General features: G+C 41.7%; 1 protein-coding gene across 3 annotated transcripts in view; it reads right to left on the bottom strand.

The window, feature by feature from the left end:
- LOC109964718 (heterogeneous nuclear ribonucleoprotein C) overlaps nt 1-17,693 on the bottom strand; it is a 32,739-nt gene extending 15,046 nt beyond the window's left edge. For 2 of the 3 annotated variants that reach the window (XM_020608230.1, XM_020608248.1), the window contains exons 1-2: nt 14,083-14,189; nt 12,061-12,136 (exon numbers count right to left, since the gene is read on the bottom strand). In XM_020608230.1, coding sequence (XP_020463886.1) covers nt 12,061-12,136; nt 14,083-14,116 — 110 coding nt within the window. In that variant the 5' untranslated portion in view covers nt 14,117-14,189. Of the gene's footprint in view, nt 1-12,060; nt 12,137-14,082; nt 14,190-17,510 lie in introns of those variants that run through there. The other variant, XM_020608239.1, reaches the window with a different exon arrangement.
- Between the last annotated feature and the right edge of the window lie 2,607 nt (nt 17,694-20,300).

The raw sequence follows: 20,300 nt of genomic DNA, 5'->3' as shown, positions 1-20,300 counted from the left end.
ACCCCTTATGCCCCCTTGTAGGTAAACTACTGAAACACTCAAATGACAGGAGAAGGAAGTGCCACCTTGCCAGAGCTCTCATACAAGAGTGGGTAAGGGGAAAGGGAGAGTGAGAAAGGATGAGTGGAGCATTGCATGAAGAGACAAGGAGGATGAGGACAAAGAGAGAAATGAGTCAGATTCTCCTACAGCTGTCAGGGTGTGGACATTCCTGACTGATACAGTGGGCTTGCAGGATCAGCCATGGCAGGGACGAGGTATGACATAGCATGGTATGGTCAGTCTTTGACGAGCCAACCAGCTAAAAATGTCAGAGTTGGCAATAATAACCAAGTCTCATAAATAAGCCTGTGTTTCTAGTGTGTGTCTGCTCTCTGGCTCAGTGAACTGAAATAGAGCAACTTTACTAAGTCACAAGAGATGGTGTTTAAAGTGTTTTTCCACGTGAGACAAAAGACAGTGTCATTATAGTCTATGACCATGAAACGTCCCCATTTGCAGCAAGGTTTTGATCACACAGCACATGAAGCTGTGAAACATAAGGAACATAAGAAAATGTAAAGGTGACAGGCAACAGTAACACAGACACAGAATGGAGGAGGACAAAAAGGACAGGAGATGAGACATGAGGAGAAGAGACAGTCAGTGGCCCTGGACTGTAAACAAAAGATTAACATAATCAGCCTTTCATATCAGACGGTCTTACAGATGTTTACTGTGATTAAAAGCATAGAGCTTTTATATTAATTGCTCATTTAGCACTCCTGCAGGGCAGCGCACGAATGAATGACTAACACTGTACATGTTTTGTTTTTTTCACTGAAAAAGCATTTTATATAATCCAATCTGATAAGGTGCCAGATTTGTCCTCTATTTGACAGACAAAAACAAAGCACGGCTAAAAATAAAAAAAGAAAAAGATCACAGCACCAAAAACTAGAAGACATGTAGAATAATCTAGAGTACGCATGTCTTTGTGTGGATTAGTTTAACCACCAGTGTGAGGATATTTTGGCCGACTGTTTCACCCTCAAAGGGCTGATGGAGGGTTAAAACTTAGTTTTAGGGTTGTGGTTTGAATTAGGTTTAGGTTAGGGATAGGGTAACTGTTAGAGTTAGGCACTTGCATAATGTCAATGATTGTACCCCCAACTATAGAAAGACGAGCCTGTGTGTGTGTGAACGCTATAGTTAATCTGTGTGAGCATTCATGTATAGTGCGTGGTCGTAGGTATGCCTGTGTGCGTTTGCAGATAAGTGTGGGTCTAGCTTGGTGTGTGTGTGTGTGTGTGTGTGTGTGTGTGTGTGCTGTAGAATGTGCACCCCTCAGGAGTGTTGACAATGTGGCTAATCCTCCTGGAGGAACAGTGTTTGGAGTGGGATAAGTCCAATTCTTCTGCATGACTTAGAACCATCTGCACACAACTCAACACATAACAAAATGAGCAAATGATGCTACTTTTTTAGCCAACTTTGAAAAGGCATTTTGAACTAAAGCTTGGTTTTACAGTGAGAGAGATAGCTGGAATGAGGGCTGGTTAACAAGCCGTCTACCTGTTAGTGATGTATGTACTTCATATACTGTATGTATGTGTGTGGCTTCTTTCCAGAAGGTCCAGCTGATTTAGCTTGGTGCCATTCATCAAAGCTCAGGGTCCCACTGGGTGCAGTTATTGGAAATTTCAGGATATTTAGTGCTAATTAGCAGTTCTACACAGGAGTAAGGTGACAGGTGACATCCAGGGCACTCACAAAGACCCCTCCCCTCCATTCATTACCTGTAAAGAGCATGAGGAGCACACATATCCAGACATTTCCTCTAACAGGGGTGACTATTCCTGTCAGAACCGACTTGGAGTGCTCAGTTAAAAGGTTACCCAAGGCTGCCTGGAGTAATTAATCCTTCCAGCCTTTTCAACTCTGTCAAGCCCCTACATCGTTTTCATGTCCTGAACTATGCTGTTGTCCTGAAATTACTGAAGAATTAAAAGCTGAAAGTCATTTCACTTCAACTGTGAGAAGGGCAAAGCAGCATGATTACACTGAGCTAAAATTAACTTCTTTGCTCACTACCAAAAAGAATAAAAAAGACAAGATACTGCTGCTGAAAAGCTTTGACCGTGTGTGTGAATAGCTGTGTCTAGTTAAGCTTTGTCATCCAGCCAAACAAATGCAGCTCTATCCTTGGACAGCAAGAGAGGATCTGAACATTTAGGGATTATCAAGGGCGAATAATAAGCTGCCATTCAGAAAGGCCCTCCAAAGAGCTGTTTTAACTGTGATTGACAGGACTGACATTTGCTGAGTCAACATCAAACTGCAGTCTGTGATCCTCACCGGACAAAACCTTAACCTCAGCTAACAGCAGCCGTTCTCGGTCAACAACCTTCCTGTATCTGCCACATTCCTGTTAAGGTAGAGATGGAAAGAGGCAGAAAAATCAAAAGAGACAGAGACGTGTTAGAGGAGGGAGACAAGTGTACGACTTTAAGACAATGTGTTTGTTCAGCTCAGAGAAAAACTAAACAGTCTGGTACTGCAGAAAAGAAGACCTCAGCAGAATTTTAAGGAGATGCAAGAGTCGTGCAGCAAATCTAAACTGTCAAATTAATGAATTAAAAATTGCAATTACAGCTGATTCACAGACTATAAATATGATAGCATGTATTGTACAGTTTATAAGCTGATTTCTGATTTTGTAAGAACCAAACAGAGTTTAGGATTCAGTGAACAAGAACATTTTTATAAATACACTTGATAACAAAGCTTCATAGATCTTTCTATACCATTTACGCCACGCTAACTGTCCCTCTAATATCTATTGTTGTATTAGGCCATAGTGGCAAATCTTGCATATCGGTGATCAGCACTGTGTGATGGCACTGTTGGATTGTTATACAATTTTTGCAGTGATGGATTACTTTCAGTTGCCAAGTAGTAATTTTCTGGACTTATCCCTCAACAATTTCTCAATTGAACAAGAGCTCTTGTGTCTGCAAGAAGAAGGCCAGGCCACATCAGGATGGCCTCTCAGGGGTCAGCATCTGTATCACAGAAGCTGATTCTAGAGAATTTCCAGTTTTCAGTTCTTATGGGATTTTTGTAGATTAATAAGATTTAAAAATGTATTTTTACTAATTTACTAAATGCTCAAGTTTATAGAAAATGACTTCTATTATTTGCCATCATGAGAGCATGCATGCATGTGCTTAGGTTTCTCACTGCTGTCCTGAGGGTCACTGGGGTCACCTATATACTGTATAGTTCCTTGGACATGCAGCCACTTATACCCACACACTCATGCTTTTTTATGCCATCACACTCACCTTTATCTCCTCCACTCCACTGCTCCTCTGTGCCAACAGAGAGCTTTTCCAGTCCAGGCTTCAAAAACGGTTCTCCTGCTACCTCCCAAACACAACATATTCAAACACAGCCACCCCCATCAGCTCTTTCCCACTGCATCCCTGTAATCTCTCGTCACATGTATTGCTCCTCTTGCCCTACCTTTGTCTCTCTCCGTCATCAAAATAAACTCTGAGCTAGTTTCCCATGTGTTCTGGGCCCTGGTCATGCTCTGACAACCCGCTGTCAGATTCAATCTGGTGACCTCAGCAGAGGAGAAGCAAGGAAAAGCACTTCAGTCCACAATTCCTTAGAAGCATAAAGGGGAACACTGGCCACTAGACAGTACTCACAGCCCACTACAAAGGATTCCAAGTATCTTGAGTAGCAGCCAGCTGATTTTTCACTAGCTCATAACTGTATGAGTACACACTGAGTGTGCCTAGGAAGCTGTGGTATGTGTGCTAAGTGCTGGGTTCTTATCCTCCTGTAATTGATTTTCTAAGTGTTTCCAGAGATACTATGTGATGAAAGTCACTTTTGAACAATTGTTTATATTGTTTTATTTTTTACTATGCCTGGGGAGGCAGGTCGCTCTGCTAAGCCGACCGTCTAACTGCAAGTCTTTATTGATTGTCCTTCCTCGGGCCTTTTACACAGCTTTGCTGAGGACACGTTAAATGTGTTATAAGTCATTAAGAGCTCCAGGCGTCTAATCTCACCTGTCTAACTTAAAATATATTGGTATACTGTGCTCTGACAAACTTTTTATTTTTTGAGGCAGTCTAAGTGTGTACTAATGCCTGGACTGTGTGTGTGTGTTTATTTATGTGCATCTGTCAATGCACAGTATACCCTCTCTGTACTGTGCTGAACAGTGGGGAGCATGTGTCAGTGTATGGCTGTGCTGCGTACACACGGGGACATTGGATCTGTGTGTTAGTGTGTGTGTACAGGGAGCAGGCTCGTCTTCTTGCTGCCCCAGGAGCTCTGAGCCCATTTCCTGTTGTGCAGTGTGATAAGTTTCCCTGTCAGATCCTCCCAGCACCACTATATTTCTGATAAGCTCCACTGCTAGTTTCCCCGACCTCTGGCACAGAGATCAATTTGAGATTGATTCAGAATGCCCTGCTGGGCCAAGCTGGAAGATCAATTTGAGATGGATTGTTCACGCCAGGGGGCCAATGACACACAGTGCAGTGCTCACTTGCTTTCCCTCCTTTGCTTTCTTCACCCCTCACTCTCCCTGACTGTTATTTCTTTCTCTGCATTTTTCTCTCCAGTCTACCCCTCTCTCTTTCAGTTGATTCACACCATGCGTGTTTTCACCCTTTTGTGTCAATCCTTACTCATGCCTCCTTTTCTCTCTCTCCCACCTGCTCCTACCTGGGTCGAGTAGGCAGTAAGGATAGAAATGACTTCATTAGCAGGGAGACCAAACCCTATAGAGTGATGAGCATGCAGGAGAGATAACTCCTCTGGCATGGTAATGCACCGAGGCATGGAATATGCGGATATAAACCAACGCGCACACATACACACTGACAGGGCTAGAAAAATATTTTAATTTTCTCACTTATGGGGTCATTCTCATTCTTGCCATCATGCCCTGAGCCACTGGTGTCCCCACCGCTAGCTCATGACCTTATCTCTACAGATCATCGTCTCTACACCCAACATATCACTCTGTCCCTCCTTTCTTCATACCTCTGTCTCCATCGCCAAACCATCTCCTGTCTTCAGTTGTTCTCTGCTCAAAGGCTTTGGCAGTGTTGCTGAAAGCAGCAGATGCACTCTCCTCTCTGCTCTGCACAGAGTGACCTTTTCTCCAGCAGTACATCTACCTCTGATTGGACTGACCTTTACCTACAGTACAGTCCACATCATCTTTCATAGAATAGACTGCAGACAGCACATTGTCTGTGCATCCATGCAGACAGAAAGCCAGCAAAGGACAGAGGGAAAAGCTGGACAGAAAAATGAAAACAGCAGCTACACTGTAAAATGAATGCTTAAATGAAGTAGGGAGGTACAATAGGCTTTGTGAATAGTTAGTGGGCTTTTTTTGGACTAACAACAAGAAAACCTGCCGCCTTGGCATTATACTTGCCATTCGGGGTAGTTCCCTCCCTCCCTTCCTCACTCAGTCAAGCCCTTTTCAGGCATGCAGTAAAACCTTGAAATTATCCAGACATTGCTCAGAGGAGCTGTATGTGAGAACACAAATGTCCCAGTCAGTCAACCCAGATATTACTTTACTCTGCCAGCCCACTGGTACAAAGTCCACATAATGTCTGAGTGAGCTGAAGCGGGCCCATGTGAGAAAATGGCAGAGTATAGTCCGGAGTATTTACACGAAGCTAGTGGGTGTGTTGATGACATTCTATCATGTGACAGGCGTGAAACCAGAAGAATAAAAACATCCAATGGTGAAGAAAACAGATTATTTACAATGAAGATGCCAGTGAACATATCCAAGTAGAAACATAGCGAGATTCGGGAACTTCTGTCATTAAGAGCCAGTGCCAGAAATGTCAGAAAAATTTAAGAAATGGCAACAGATTCGGTTGTTTATGACCAAATCACAAACTGGCTTCATGACGGTATCATGTCCTGCCTCCTGCACACTCTACCCAGGCGCCCGCCCCCTTGAATAAACCAAACGCAGTATTTCCAGCCGGTTAGAACCTGTCTGACAAGGACTATCTCCTGCTGTGTGTTACATGTGTGAAAGGGCAACTCTGGACAAAATCCAGACCGCATTCCGTTGAAACAGAGTCCGGGGGGTTCATGTGTGACAACGGCTTCATTCACTCACTCAGGGATAGCGTATGAAGACCCTGTGGAGGCTACATGAGCCAGTGTGTAGTTTCACATTTCTGTCTGAACAAGACAAATGTTTACTGCATAGTGTAGCTGTTCAAATGACCACAGTTAAAAGCACGGATGAAAAGAGAAGTTCAAACTCTGCCTGGCCTCTCTCCCCCTGGCCAATCATTACATGAAGTGGGACGTGACCGTCGGATTGTTTTGGAAAAGGTGTTGTATGCATGCTCTCTAAAACTACTACTCCATTCCGATTCATAGCAAAAGGACTTTGTGGCACAAAGAGACACATTCTTTGCCGACTTTCTACATTTTTACCGAGGTTGACTATGATTGACTACAGTTCTAGACCATATCACTGTGATCAGCTTGTCCTGCTTTCATTCACAGTAACATACATTTATTGGACACGACACTCAAATCCTGCTGCCTTAGAAATGAGCCACCATGCTAGATGAACACACAAATACACTGTGGGCCGAGATGGGTTTCATGCTTGTTTTACAGTTAGTCATGAGAGCTGATTGGCCACATTGTGTCTGACATGGGTGGAACAACATTGCTACTCACAATGAAAACACTGCCATATTAGTCACACAGGCCTAGACCTCTCTCCACACTCCATTTAACTTCATTTCACCGAGGTGCAGACATAAGCAGAATGGTCTGGGTACAAGTGAGGAAAAACTAAATAGAAAGAAATTCATCATTGTGAATTGCAGTATACCCTGAATTGCTTTTCAATATAAATGAACAACAGAAACCAGCCATGCCACAGTAGGTGATTTTTCTTCTATTTCAACTTATTTGTCTTTGTTAATTGATTTTCTGAATATTTATATTTGAAAAAAACAATAAAATATCAAATACATGTTACATTGACTTTTAGCCAAGTCAGCAAGCACAGGACAGCTGCCCCTTGTGCCAACATCAGAGCGGTGAGATCACAGCTGGGGCTGGACTCCTGCATCCACCAGGAGCAGCTGTGCATAGCTCGCATCATAACCTAAGGGGAAGGAATGAGGGTGGATCCAGCACTATGCTGCATCTAATCTGTGTATTTACAAGTCTTTCCAGCAACAAAATACTATTTTTGTCACATTAACATTAAACACTGTCAGTTCACACCTCTTTTCAATTAAATAATGTTTGTAACTATCATAAAAAAAACAACAACAACGACATTGTGTGCAAACTAAGCTGCGGGCGGGTGTCGCAGCAGCTGGCAGTCAGCTGTGCTGTGACAATCACAGTGATGTCACACAAGCATGTCCAGCAGATTGAGACTGTTCATAGAAAAAGGGTGAACTTTAACACTGCTTTCTTTACTGCGGTTTGCCGCCATTTGCCCTTTGCTGTTTCACTGCTTGTGATGGTTTTATAGATGTCAGCCAGCTGAGCCTCAGGCTATACACACACACACACACACACACAATCTGTCAAAAAGTGTTACATGAGAACAAATGAAATGGTAGAAGGTGTAACTAAAATTACACTGTTTAAAAATCTGCATAGTGTAGTTTTACAGATCTATTCCCAGTAGTATCATGCTGGTTTATTACAGCCTCTGTCTTTATACGGTTCTGGCCATCAGTTGCCCTAGTCTACTTATGTGACACGTTTCCCATCATCCTCCTTTCTCCATCTTATTTTTGTGATATTTGACATCCTATTAGCCTTTAAATTGTGGCACACTGCGTATCACACAGGACATCATCACCTGCTCCCGGCAACTGAGTTCATACTCCCCATCAGATTATTTGAGCCTGTATGACAGATGGACCTTTTGCATCACTGCCATCCAAACTAACTCCTTTATGACTGGCCCCTCTGATAATTAAAACAGATGAGAGAATATTAAAAGAATGAAGTTCACAGAAAAAACAGACAAAAATACCAGAGCTCAGATGTTCGGTGCTCAGGCCAGTCCCCTTGCATCCCTCTCTGATTTGCTCCTTCCTCTTTCCAATAATATGCAAAATGGAGCAGATCATGAAGTGAGTACAGTCGTAACCTCAGCACAGTTTGGGCATTTCTACTGAGGAAAGCTGAACACAGGACTATGAACTACACAAGGAGCAGGAGGTCTGCAGAGAGCGCCATAAAAGTTTGCTTAAAATCAGAGAGGACGGAGAAATGTAACTGGAGCAAGTGGTTTTAGTAAAATTATGGGTCTAGAAATGAAGTAAATGTTTGTTTGTGGAGCTATGATTTAGTTGTCAATATTGTTCCAGTTCTTTAGTAGCTCACTATACAAATGATAAATAAAGAATGGCGCCCTGATAGTTGAGTGGTTCTGGCAGGCACAAAGTATTTGCCATTCAATTCCAGCCTTGAACATTTGTCGCAGATCTTCCCTTGTCTCAGTTTCTTGTCTGCCTTTCTGTGCCCGACATCAGAAAAGGCAAATAAAAGTTCTAAAAGTGCAAAACTATAGAAGTTTTTTCTTTCTTTTTTGTCCTAATTAACCACATCTCTTAAGTCATGGGGTAACTGTATATAACTCACATACACCTCTGAGACCCTTCCTCTGGCACCTGTGCCTCCCCATACAGGCTATACACTACAGTGAGCTTTTGTAATAGTGCACTGGAGCACACAAAGGCCAAGGCTGCAGCAGCAACATCTGGACTCTGAAATGTTTGCCTCTCTCTCTAGCACATCGCTCCTACAACAGCTGGGGCTTGCCAAGCGACAGGGAGCCTGTGACAGTCATGAGGAATGGACGATAAATGATGACAAAAACCCTTGTCAGGGTCGCTGTGGAGCAAATAGCCTGGGGGAAGACATATGAAATTGTGGCAGGGGGGAACAAAGGAAGAGGAGGGAAGAAACTTGCCTGTTATAATGTGACAAGTGATGACTTAGAATATCTCAAGACATAAAATGAAATACTTTTTTGGTTTTAACTGTAGACAGGAGTTAAAATGTTAATGTCTGAGTTTGGTAATCCAAATTTCTAGTCACAATAACAGTTCAGAAATGCAGGTCACATGCAACATGTTGCATCAGTAGATTTAGCACCTTAGACATGGGTTAAAAGTTTTTCCACAATGTAATCTAGGCCACAGGCAGCAGGGTTTGTTGGACAGCTCTGTGAGAACAGTGGGAGGGGGGGAGGAGATGGGGCACACTGCTGCCAGCAGCACAAAGCAGGATTATTGGAGTCTGGACAGATACAATTTTTGCTTGCTATGATTTACATTTGTGACTTTATCTATACTGTACTTTCTGTTCCTGGGAAATAATCATGTAGATCAGGTTCATCCATCCATCCATTATGTATACCGCTTATCCCTGAATGGGGTCGCAGGGGGGGCAGGCGCCAATCCCAGCTGCCATTGGGTGAGAGGCGGGGACCACCCTGGACAGGTCGCCAATCTATTACAGGGCTGACATGTAGACAAACAACCACACAAACTCACACTCATTCCTAAGGGCAATTTAGAGTCACCAATGAACCTAAGCTGCATGTCTTTAGACTGTGGGAGGAAGCCGGCGTACCCGGAGAGAGCCCATGCAGGCAAAGGGAGAACATGCACAGAAAGGTCCCAGGTCAGCCGAGGCTCAAACCAAGAACCTTCTTGCTGTGAGGAGACAGTGCTAACCACCAGGCTGCTGTGCCATCCAGAGCTGGTTCCTCTCATAATTTATTTATTTCACATTCCTGTGAACTAAAAAAACTACAGTACTGGTATTATGTAGGAAAAAGGACAGCTTGTTTTAGCTACGCACCTGTCTCTTTAATACCTGTTCCCCAAGTGGTTCCCCACTTTGTCTGTCTGGCATTTAGATCCAAGTCACATGTCTAAACCAGGAGCTGAAAGTCAGTATAAAGCCACGTAAAGCAGGGGAGCCGCATAGTGAGTGATAATACCCTGTACATTCATTTCTGCTATTATACCAACCACTTTCATTCTGTCACGTTTTCACATCGCCTTTGAGTCACTATTATTATAAAAATATTGTTTATAGTCACTTTAAGTCCATGTCATTTGTGTGAAAAATCAGGACAGCCCAGGTTATCTCAGGGTTGATACCTCAGGTGTGTTCCATTTGTGGTTAGTCATTATGTGTGTGTGCCCTTGTTTTTCTATACTTGTGCAGCTCGAAATCTGTGAGCTACTACCTTTGTGGGGACTGGAAGTCACTTGTGGGGACCAGAAGCTGGTCGTAGTTTTTCAAATTTTACGAAAACGGTGGGGTGTAAGGTTAGAGTAAGTGGCTGATTAAGGTTAGGGTGACAGTTAATGTTAGACAGTAGCAGTTCTGACTAAGGTTAGGCAAGTCTCCTGGAAACGAATGTAAGTCTCTGTAGGGACTCAGTAAGTGACAAAAACAAGGATGTGTGTGCGCGCGTGTGTGTGAGCGTGTGCTGCGTGACTAACCTCATTAATGCATTGCCCCATGCTGCGGAGTAGTTACATGGTGGAATGGGAAAATAAGGTTTCAGGTTTTAAGGTTAGAAAGACACAGTCAGGGGGAGTGGAGGGAGCACAGGCAGAAAGCTGGATTAACAGGACACAAAATGTGTAAGGGTTTTTCAACCATTTGTGACCAGGGACAACCATTCTGACTAAAAACCTGAACCTGAAGACAGTGCCCATCTGGCTACACCAGATATTCTAAACATTATATATTTACATAAATTAGATTATTCACAAACAATAAGTAATACATAAAAATGTGTTTAAAAATACAATTAAACTTAAACATGACTCCTTCAGTGGAACTATATTATTGAATATAAGGTCAGGGATCACCTGCAATGCCTTCACAGGCGTCCAGGGGGCCGTGGACCACTGGTTGAAAACCTACATTAATACCGACATACAGTACTACTGTATGATAACAGAGGGACAGGAAACGGAGCTGCCAGGAAAGCAAAGGTATCAGCATTTGTTGTGGAGCTGAAACACTGGAAACAGGTCTCAGGCATGCAGAAGTACAGAATAATGAGATTTGTTGGCATTCACATTATTAAATCTGTTAATATTCCTTTCCTGTTCTTGCTATTTTCCATTTTGATGTCCTAGGGTGGAAGCCCGACAAAGTATTTCAATATTTTTGCTTGCTTACCTCTGTTGCTGTAATGTGACGAGCTTTCCTTTCTCTGTCTCCAGTGACAGCAAAAAGCCTTGCGTGCCTGGATTAATTTTTTTTTACAGCTATGTAATTGGCTAAATATATTTTTCCAGGAACCGAATAAGTATTAATATTTTTGAATTAGTGGTGTCACCATTCTCTTTTATGATTTAATGATGCATTTAATTGCCATATTTATTGTTTCTGTGTCATGCACTGAATGAAGAACAACATGGACCTCCAGAGGACATCCTGGGCAAAGAGTCTGAGTCAGTGGGAAAAGACCTTAAAGTTGAGAACGTACTCAAACCTCATGTGGTTTATGCTCATTAGGGGAGCTCAGTCTGACTGAGGTGCAGCCAGAGTAAGACAGAGGAAGGAGGGAGTTGGAGGTGAGTGTAATGAAGGCATGAATGAATTCAAACAAGCCTGCACACTTTTGTCTCTTTCCCACTGACCCCATTCCCTCCACCGGCTATCTAAGCATACAGTGGTTAGTGTAGCTCCACAGCACTGCACTGAACCACCAGGAATAAACAGTAATCAGCTCCAATCATATGTGTGCACTACATCAACAAATAGATTAAAAATCTGACTGATGGAGACGGCACCTCTGGCTAAAATCAATAGCAGCTTAGATACACAGTTGCTATGAAGCTAATAATGAATAATACTACATTGATTGCAACACTGAAGCGCAGCCATTTAGGCACAGATAAAGGGCTGCAGCAAATAATGGAGTGCATGATTACCTCTGAGTACAAGGGGCTGTGACTGCATCTGTGTATGCCGTTTCATACTCACCCATAAATGGTGTTGCTGGTCCTCTTGCTCGCTGCCCTGGAGCGGCTGGACTTCAGTTCCCCGCTCATGTTCATGTCTGCATGGAAAAACAACCAGTGAACTTTGTACAGATGCAGTAAAGAGTGTCACAACACAACACAGACTGAGAAGTATGTTCAGATGATACACTCTCTGGTCATGTTTATCCTACACTCTTTATTGGAGCAAGGCTGACAGTGGCTGTTTTTCACATCCATCTCTGTTGATTGCCTCTGTCACTCCGAACCAGCTGTTCACCTCCATTTTTGTTTCTCATCTGCAAGCATACCTCAGGCACCTGGTGCAACTTTAGATTCTTAAAAACCAAACCCCAGCTCTTTGTTTTTGTATGACTCTCTTGCAAACACTTATATATGCGTGGGGCAATTAACCAGGAGCCATCTTGATTACAGGATATGCCATTAGCTCACTGCTCGTGTTTCAGCGGCTTGGCTTCAGTTTACTGAAGGTGAGTAAAAAAGAGAAAAGGTTGAACCAAAAAGAAAGAAATGATAAAATGAGAGGAGAGGAGAGAAGGCTGGTCTGACATGGACAGATGGGTGGTGAATGGAGTGTGACTAGGCCAGCTGCACGTACGCTCACACAGCGTGACTGTCAAATGGCTGGAAGCTACAATTAATTAAGTATGGGTCTGAACGTGTGAAAAGAAATTTAGACATTTGTATGTGCCTTTACCTCCCACAGCCAAGATCATTTTCCAACAGTTTATAGTCAAAACTGTGACCTGCTAGATAGCTTGTCTGCAGCCAAAAGCGGATTTGCTGGCGAGGAACTTTTTAAACAAAAAGGCCAAACACTGTTAATTTCACTCAGACAAAACCGTTTAAAACCTATTTTTAAAAAGTTGTAATCCAGCCTCTGAATATACCTAAGGTATGTTGTATCATCTACACAGACTCAGGACTGTGTGGTGGGAGGATCTTTAGTCTTATGTTCTGCTGAGCGACACTGTGTGGTGGGAGGATCTTTAGTCTTATTATGTTCTGCTGAGCGACATGACAACTGTATGATTGACTGCGTGATGAAGCTATTACACAGGAATAGAGGGGAGGATGCTGCTGAGCGCTGTAGTTGTGCTCTACAGGAGCAAAGCATCAGGAGGTAATCAGACTGATATTTGGTAAACAAAAATTCCTATATGCAGCAATTAGCTTCTGCAGTGCAGACTTCAGCACACACACACACTATGTATATACATACATACTGTATATTGTGCTGTTTTAAAGTTTAATTTGCACAGATAAAAAAAACAAAACTTAAAACTCTCAAAATGTTTTGTTTTTTAATTTTTTGAGTTTGTGGATGTTTTGAATTTGAAAAAAGTTTGTTATTCATTCGAGACAATTAGTGATGCACCGAAATGAAAATTCTGGGCGGAAACCGAAAATTTAGGATGCACTTGGCCGAAAACCGAAACGAAACCGAAAATGGCTTCTTTTAAAAACTTCAAATTTTTAATACACGCTTACTCTATAATTGTGTATGTGTGTATGTATGTATATAAACATGCTAGTTTGTCTAACGTCTGAGCTCCAAATGTCTGTGGTAATGAGCTCGTGGACGTGTTTTGCAACTCCGTCATACATTTCAGGTAGACATGTTTATGCAAAATAGCGTCTGTTTGGCAGTTATAACGCGGCTCAATATGTTGTATGAGCCTACGAAATCCAATGTCCTCCACGACAGAAAACGGCTGGTCGTCTAAGGCAATGAATTCCGTTACTTTCTCAGTAATGCCACATGCTTTGGGACTATCATCTGTAAATTTCTTAGTCTTTTCAAAGGACGTGGCGACCGAGGGTATTTGTGATGTAGTTGGGGCAATTTTAACCAATGTTGTTTTGCGGTACTCCTCATATTCAATTGGATGTCGTGTTTTCAGGTGGTGTATCAAACCTGTTGTCGAAAAGTTCTTTGGCACCGTACCTCCTCTCGATATTTTCCCAGAACAAATGTTGCATATTGCAACTTTGGTGTCCTCACCTGAAACTTCAAAATGCTTCCATACCGCTGACATGCTTTGTCCTCGATGGGGAGACGCGTGACATAACAGCTCCAGCGTGAGTGAGACCTAACCTGTGCTGCGCGAGGACAGGAGGGGCGGGGCATTTTCGGGGTGTTTTGTTTTTTATTCCGGCCCGAAATAGAAATGGAATTTTAGGCCGAAAGTTCGGTGCACCCCTAGAGACAATAATGTCGGCGGTGGTTTTTCGCTGAGCCTCACATGTTTGTTTTTTTTTTCCATTTCCATTATTCACATCAGTAACACTTCACTTTTACCCATCAAAGTTAAAATTTCTAAGCACTAGGTTAAAAATTCATAAATGGTTTTTAACACACTATAATGTAGTTGTTTGCAAATATCAGTACATTTTGAGTGTTTATTTATGTGCCGTATTTCTCAAAAATGATAACTTCTCATTTGAAGACACATTTTATAATATTACAGCTGTGTACAGCTGTTTATGCACCATGGAAGGGTGTTAGTCATACCAATACAATACCTGATCTTTTTTCGCCTTGGTGTTTTTAATTAATTTATTTTACTTTTCCTTATTAGAACTTTGTTTAGCTGAAAAGCTTAAAAAACTTTAAACATTAAAAAAACAATTGTACATCTTCTTATTTTGGCATATTTTCCTCCTTATCAACACAGATGCCTGGGATGCATCATGGACACTTACTTTACCTTAGGTTGTCCATCTCAAAACTGCTGGTATGGTGACAGTATTATTCGTGAATGGCATTTAGTAATATAACACTGCATTGTGAGTCATGATTCTCACTACAGAGCAGCTAAATCAGGGACAAGCCCAAGAGACCCCAGCTAAAAAAAAGGACAGAGAGATCATGCATAAATCAAACAGTGGGCTAATCTAACAGGCAACACGTTTGTAAAATAGGAGCACCAGAGGACGCATCAAGGTCACAAACAATCAGCTATAATAAGTTAAAAAGCCTCAGCCTGTGCCACCGTCTACGGTCTGTAACTGTCGCTTTGTACGAACGGACATCAGGGTGAGTGCCAGACTGTCGCTTTATACAGAGTCAAAGTGAGAGCTGACTTAATCGCACTACCTGGAACCAAAATTGCTTAGCAACAACATGGAAAGGTTTTTTAAATTCTGGATCTCCAGAGGAAGCAGGATTGTGCTTCAGCTGACTGGACGGCCTTTGAAGACCCCAGTCAGTCAAGTGTCCTTGAATTCTCTGCCAGCTCCAGGAAAGCTACTCTGTGTGGACCCGTCTTTCCACTTGCCTGCACACAGTGATTCCTTATCAAAGCCAATTAACTATTTCATTCATTCAATCATTTGTTTTTACATTACTACTTGCAGTTAGGCTCTGGGTGGTTTGTGTATGCAGCTACATAACTAAAAAATGAAACATTAAGGCAGTCATGGATTCTGCAGAATCACATGCAGAAAGGCATGAATCGTCATGTCATTTTAATCTGTGGACTTTGAAGTCAGTGACGTGTAAGAGATGAGATAATATGATCAGATAAAATGTAGCTAAAGTTAAAAACAATCATTTTCTTTCTCCCTGGTTCTTCAATTTTTCATGCAGGGGTTTTTTCGTTCTTAAATTTTTTGGTGTATTTTTCAATTAACATTTAAATTGCATAGCTAATTTAGGAACAGAACGCAAAGGCTCGAGCTGACAGATATTTTCAGCAGTATTTCAGGCTGATGTTTTGTTATCCTGCTCACAGAGCTTTCTTTTGTCAAACTTTCCTTCCAAAAAGACAAATGAATTAAACCAATTATGACTGAACAATTCTGCAACAATCATATAAACATGAACACCTGCATTGATTGCGTTGGCAGATTTAAGAAACTATTTCAAAGCCTGGTGAAATATTATGGTGCATAATTGGTAATGAATTGCTAAAATCATACAATTTTTGATCATCTCTGCTCAAAGCACAGTAGTCAAAATATAAATATTTGCAAACAGCAGACACATTAGTGTGGAATATGCTGTTTCTTTTTGTGCACAATGAATTTCCACACCTGAGTGCTCATTTTTCACAGATATCCTGCCTTAGCCTTCTAATTAATTAGGTATGTTTTATATCCTGTACTGTATGCTCTGCATCCTGCTGCACATTTTGCTGATGTTTAGAATGTTTTACAGATCATAAGAGGCTGTTCTTTGCTTGTTGCCACATTAATATGCTCACATCTTTTTAGCCCTCACTTGCTACAAAGTTTACTGGTCATAGTCCAGCACCTTACATATGAAGAGGTAGTTTATCAAATGTGGATGTAAAGGTGCTGCATTCATGCCTCCACTTCACTGCCGTGCTACGTCTTTAGGTCAGACCTCTCAGGCCAGACCTGCTGTCAATTAGCAATCACCAAGCTTTAGTTTTCACTTTTAGGCATAAAGTCAGTGTAATCACGGGCATTACTGTCAACATGAAATGTGGATTATAACCCTAACTGATAAAAAAAAGAGAAGCAGAGTGGAAAGATGGGGATGGTTTATATGAAAAGATGTCATGTTTGTGTGCCAAACAGAAAGATTGAATCTTTACACCATAAAAGTGGAGAAGATGGTGAACAAAAGCTATTGCGTTTGAATGGGGGAGACACAGTAGTGCCACCATTATACATGGTCTGAGTTGCAGACCCTGAAAAGATCTCACATTATTGCAAACCACACAGAACTGACCTGGACTGAGGTTCACTTTCACTGCAAAGTCTTTCAGACTGTAATGAACTCTTTGCTTTCCTTACAAATGTTTAGCTTTGTGAGTGGAGTGCCACTGCTGAACTAGTGTGGAAGTTGTGAGGTGATGTAGCCACTCTGCATGTCTGGTAAAATACTGTAGAAAAAAAATCCTATTCATTCTACAACTGAGGAAAAAAGAAAACAAAATGAATGCTTAATCCACTGCCAGAGAGCAGCAGCTCAACATAATTAAGCCTTTGGCCATTTCTGTTTTCACAAGCCATCATGGCCTGAGAGAGACCGCTGACCTTGGCATTGTGAGAGTCAGGATGAGCTTTGAGCATATGCACCTCACAGTTCAACTGTAAACATGAAGTTCTCAGAAACATCTCTTTATGCATCACAGAGTTCACATCTTAAACTTCCACTTTCCCTGTGTTTCTGCAGACCCTTATCCACAACACCATGTGATTGTATCAGTGTGTAGGCACAGAGAAAGACAGAAAACAGCTATGAGTGAAAAGTAAAAAGAAACTGGGGATTCAAGATGAAGTACAGTGATGAGCAAACTAAAAGCTGAATATATGGAGAAATTTTGTAGAATCCAGATAAAGAGCAAAAAATGAGAGGCACAGTGGAAAACACTTCCTTTCAGAAACACAGTGCTGCATGCAAACATCCACTAACACATGCATGCACACACATAAAGGGATAAAGCCTGGTATACTCACATCTTGGGCTGAACAGGGTCATATTAAGAATGCAGAAATCTAAACGGGAGGCTGAGAGAAGAGAGGTTAGCTGAACACTTTGCTTCTCTCTTGCAACTCTCTCTTTTTTACGTCCTCACTATCGTTGAGTGTCTCCACAGGGTACCTTTTGGCTGACGGCTATGATACTACTGAGTCAGTGACAAACCAGATAGAGAAGCACCAATGGGATGTACCAACTGTCTTCAAGTAGCAGGGGTGGACAGGGCAGTGCCGGGCTGTTCCATAAGCGGGAGAGCTGACAGGAGGATTGGATAAGTGTGCAGCTGGTTTCCCCTCAGCAACAGGGACTTGGCTGGAGCTCAGGTCTTTCAAATTCCAGCCAGGCGGAGAGGAAGCTGTCGGAAAGCGTGTGCATGAGTGTGCTTACATCTTAATTCACATATCAAAGAGCAGAAACCCGGAGACACAACTGTGCACTTTCTTCACTTCATATGTGGCTGACATCATACAATATACCCATGTAACTACACAAAATCATAAACGTGCACACTCACGAGGATGATGGAGCAATCAGAGAATAATATATATGCATATATGATGAGGAAAGAAGACTCTCTGCCCAGTGTGATTATAATAACAAATACAGAAGCTATATCTGATGCACTGATAAGGAATCATAAGTTAAAACTGCTTACGCAAACAATGAGGTCAGTCATTTTCTTTATTAATAGTATTTTCAACAATGCCTCTACAGAGACTAAAACCAACAGTAACTTGCTGCTACTCATATTAATGTTATCCATGTCCAACCTAGATCAGCTTATTCAGCTGCGCTGATAGATCTCCATTGTTGCTCAAAAACAATTAAAAAGACGTGAGTGAAACACTGAGGCCTATGGCACAGACAGGTTGAAGACTGACAAATATTAACTGTGAATAGAGGCAATTCATTTCTGGTTTTAGTCTCGGTACAGGGATTGTTGAATTCCTTTAATATAGAAAATGACTGGCCTTATCCTTTAATCTCCACACAGAACCCTGATGCATAATGAATAGGCAAGCTACAAAATGAGAAAGCAACCAAGGCTTTTAATAAATCTCCAATAATATCATTATTATTATTTTTCACAACATTATTTCTATCTCAAGGATTTTGATTATAGTTAATACCACATCTGAAAACACACCCAGCAGAACCACTGTGCATGCTATCTAATTGTTGTTCCATTTTTCTTGTGCGGTAGCTGCAGAGTGAATACACCTGAGGGTATTTAATCTTTCGGGCTCCTGAGGAGAGGCTTTCATGTGGGTTTAATTAACTTCTTCAACAACCAACACAGGGTAAGACTGGCTGTCAGCCAGACTTTAATCTTAGTCAACTCTAAAATGATTATTGCCTCTTTTCACACTACACTTAACCCAGTCACAATTGCGTTATTAAGCTGTTTACCCTTGGATAACTGCTCTCAGTGATATGACAAGGAGCTGAATTAGCCCAGGGTCATCAGTCTATAAGTTACCAATGCATTTAGTTAGAAATATGCATTTATCTTAAAACGTACACCAATCAGCCACAACATTCTGACCACTGACAGGTGAAGTGAACAGCATTATTTAGTTCATTACAATGGGTTAGTTTAGCCTATGAATGCACAATTAAAAATCAGAGGAGGTTTGTGAACATTTCACTTAAAAAGGCATGACTTGCCTGATTCTCACCACGCTAACTTGGGACTTGTACATGTGTGACTTATCCCACCTTTGCATTTACAAAAAGCAGGCTAAATATAAACCAGTACCATTAATGTTATACGTTAGTATCATTATGAAATGCTAAAGATGGTCAGAACAGTGTACAATGTATTATGATCACTCACATCACATGAGCTACTGTTCAGCCTGCTAAAACTGCTCACATTGCAGCACAACACAGCACTCCTCGAGGATTAAGCAAGTACAGACAGTTCTTTGTGCAAGAACACACCAAACATATTGTACTCACTATGTATGCCTTTATAGAGTCTGGACAAAAGGTTTAGTCTCTGGCTTTGTTTGTTTATAGCACTGACTTCATCCAGTCTTTTCAGGTAAGTGCATTTGGGTTCACTGTCAGCCATCTGGGGAATTAAACACAGCAAAGAGATGAGGGGGATGAGAGGCAGACAGTAGGGAGGAAAAGAGGTAGTGGAGCAGAACTCGTCTTGATGCAGCCCAGCGGACTGACTCACCTGAACAGAAAGGCCTGGGGGGGAGGGCAACAAGCAATGAGAGGGAAAATTAGCCCGGAGGCTCAGGAAATGGTTGGACTGAGTTTAAACATACATGGAAATATTGACAGAATGAACGAGAATGAAATAATAAGGAAAAATGAAATAAAAACAAGCTGCTATACACAAGCCAAGTTGAGGAATATATTTACCTTAGGATACACAGGTTTGGATTTTAGCAGAATACATTGAAATATATTTAAACTATTCAGGATAAAGATATTTTAAAAAAAATAGATTTTTTGTGCTCTGTTATTTCACAAAGTTTCTGGGAATACTACTAGCAACTTCTTTGAAAGTGGTTCTAACTAGTATTTCCTAGAGTGCAGAAAATAAAGAAGTATTACTTTTTATGTTTAAACTAGGCAGTGAGCAGTGAGAATTTTATTTTAGCTGACATGCTCAGGCTGTGCTTACCAAACTGACCACACAGCAAAGCTGATACTTTATGCTGTGGGCTATATACTGTTGATGAACTCTCACGAGGAGGCAGGCAGCCATGCTGACGTTCAGCAGTCAGCTAGGAATGACTGGAAGCAAG

Source organism: Monopterus albus, unplaced genomic scaffold (genome assembly GCF_001952655.1).
Source record: "Monopterus albus unplaced genomic scaffold, M_albus_1.0 scaffold4.1, whole genome shotgun sequence".
NCBI lineage: Eukaryota > Metazoa > Chordata > Actinopteri > Synbranchiformes > Synbranchidae > Monopterus > Monopterus albus.
Note: the sequence above shows the minus strand (reverse complement) of the source record. Positions and strands in the feature narration are given on the sequence as shown.